Source organism: Etheostoma spectabile, unplaced genomic scaffold (genome assembly GCF_008692095.1).
Source record: "Etheostoma spectabile isolate EspeVRDwgs_2016 unplaced genomic scaffold, UIUC_Espe_1.0 scaffold272, whole genome shotgun sequence".
Taxonomy (NCBI): Eukaryota; Metazoa; Chordata; class Actinopteri; order Perciformes; family Percidae; genus Etheostoma; species Etheostoma spectabile.
Genome location: NW_022605576.1, coordinates 1,527,421 through 1,528,888, shown reverse-complemented (window position 1 = coordinate 1,528,888; position 1,468 = coordinate 1,527,421). Strand labels below are relative to the sequence as shown.

At 43.8% G+C, this 1,468-nt stretch overlaps 1 protein-coding gene across 2 annotated transcripts in view; it reads right to left on the bottom strand.

The window, feature by feature from the left end:
• The window catches only part of prkdc (protein kinase, DNA-activated, catalytic subunit), a 66,028-nt gene that overhangs the window by 46,725 nt on the left and 17,835 nt on the right, over positions 1–1,468 (bottom strand). For both annotated transcript variants that reach the window (XM_032510777.1, XM_032510778.1), the window contains exons 21-22: positions 760–916; positions 517–629 (exon numbers count right to left, since the gene is read on the bottom strand). In XM_032510777.1, the coding sequence (XP_032366668.1) occupies positions 517–629; positions 760–916 (270 nt within the window). The remainder of the gene's footprint in view (positions 1–516; positions 630–759; positions 917–1,468) is intronic.

Here is a 1,468-nt window from a genome sequence, read left to right as displayed (position 1 = left end):
GGAGAACTAACTTAAGTGCAAAGGAATGTAATTGAGTTGTCTTGTTGCTGAAAGTTGCTGTAGAAATAAAGTTGCATTGCCTTACAACCTCAGCCTGTCAGTCATTCCCCAGGGCATAGAAAACCAATGTTGTGCCTCCTTGTCTCAGAGGAAATATAACGTCAACAGCCCCGCGACCGCTTTTGCCTCGCCATTAATAAATCACAGTTAACGCTGAATGTGTGATGTTTTGAAAACTGTAACCACATTTAAAACAACTTTATCGGCATTGTTGTGACTCAATGTGACTTCGACAAAACTGCAGAGCCGAACATAGTGTGCTCCATCCGCACCTGTGTGTGTTTGAGTAAAACGGCGGACATCGCAATATCCATTTTATTTTTTTTGATGACGTAGTTCAGGTGGCGGGCGTGTGTTGCTTAGGCGGCCGCCTTAGCTACAAAGTGCTGCGGGAAACCCTGAAGTAAGATACTTCACAGCAATACTGAAATGAATTCCCACTTTCCCATCCAGTACCATGGTGAGCTGGTTCGATTGTTTCAGGAGCCTCGTCATCACTCGGCTGTATCCTCTGTCTGTACTTCTTGAAGACACAGAAGACATCACCTCCCAGTTGCTGTCCTCTTTGTCTAAAGACAACGTCTGAATTAGACTTATATATTTGGCTCATATGGATTATCTTGATTTACTTAACAGAAATGATCTCAAATGTAACCAATTGGAAGTGCTCGACCTCCCCTGATAAGACGACGGGCTTACTGTTGCTGGAGGTTTTCAGGTATCCATCCAGAAGAGGGAGGACGGTTGTGTAGCAGTGCTGCATAGTCTCCAGAGGAATGTGGGAGGACCAGTCCTCCAGGGCATCTAGGGCTACGTTGGCCAAAGGAACATGGCTCAGACCCAACTTCAGAGCCGCCTGCACCACACCCACACACACACACATGTCAGATAAACTCAAGTGTTCACATGTGTTCAATTGAACAGATGTTAATAGTGGATGTTATTTTCCATTTGAATTGCCAATGTTTAGGTACGCTGGCATTTATAGTACTACCACTTGGGATACTCATTTACCCATTACTATAGGTTTGCTATTTCATCAGTTTGTTCACTACTTTCAGCTATTTAAATGATTTATCCACGACTTTCAGCTCTCTATAGAGGGTTTTCACCGACGTGACGTTCTGGTCGGTATTGGTATCGTGCACTTTGGATACTTTAAGTGAATGTAGCCATGTCTAAACAACGGAAAAGCTTATCAAAACACATCCAGGATGCAAAGGCATATAGAGAAGGACTTGGACCACGAGAAAAGGCGCATTATTTTTAGAAATAACGATTTATCGGCGGTGCAGATCCCTCTTCTTAGATCCATGATGACCTGGTGATTCTTCCTTCAGTTGCATATCCTGATATCGTCAACTACCTGCTTTTCTCTCCCTGCCCATACACAGCTGCAGACCTTAAA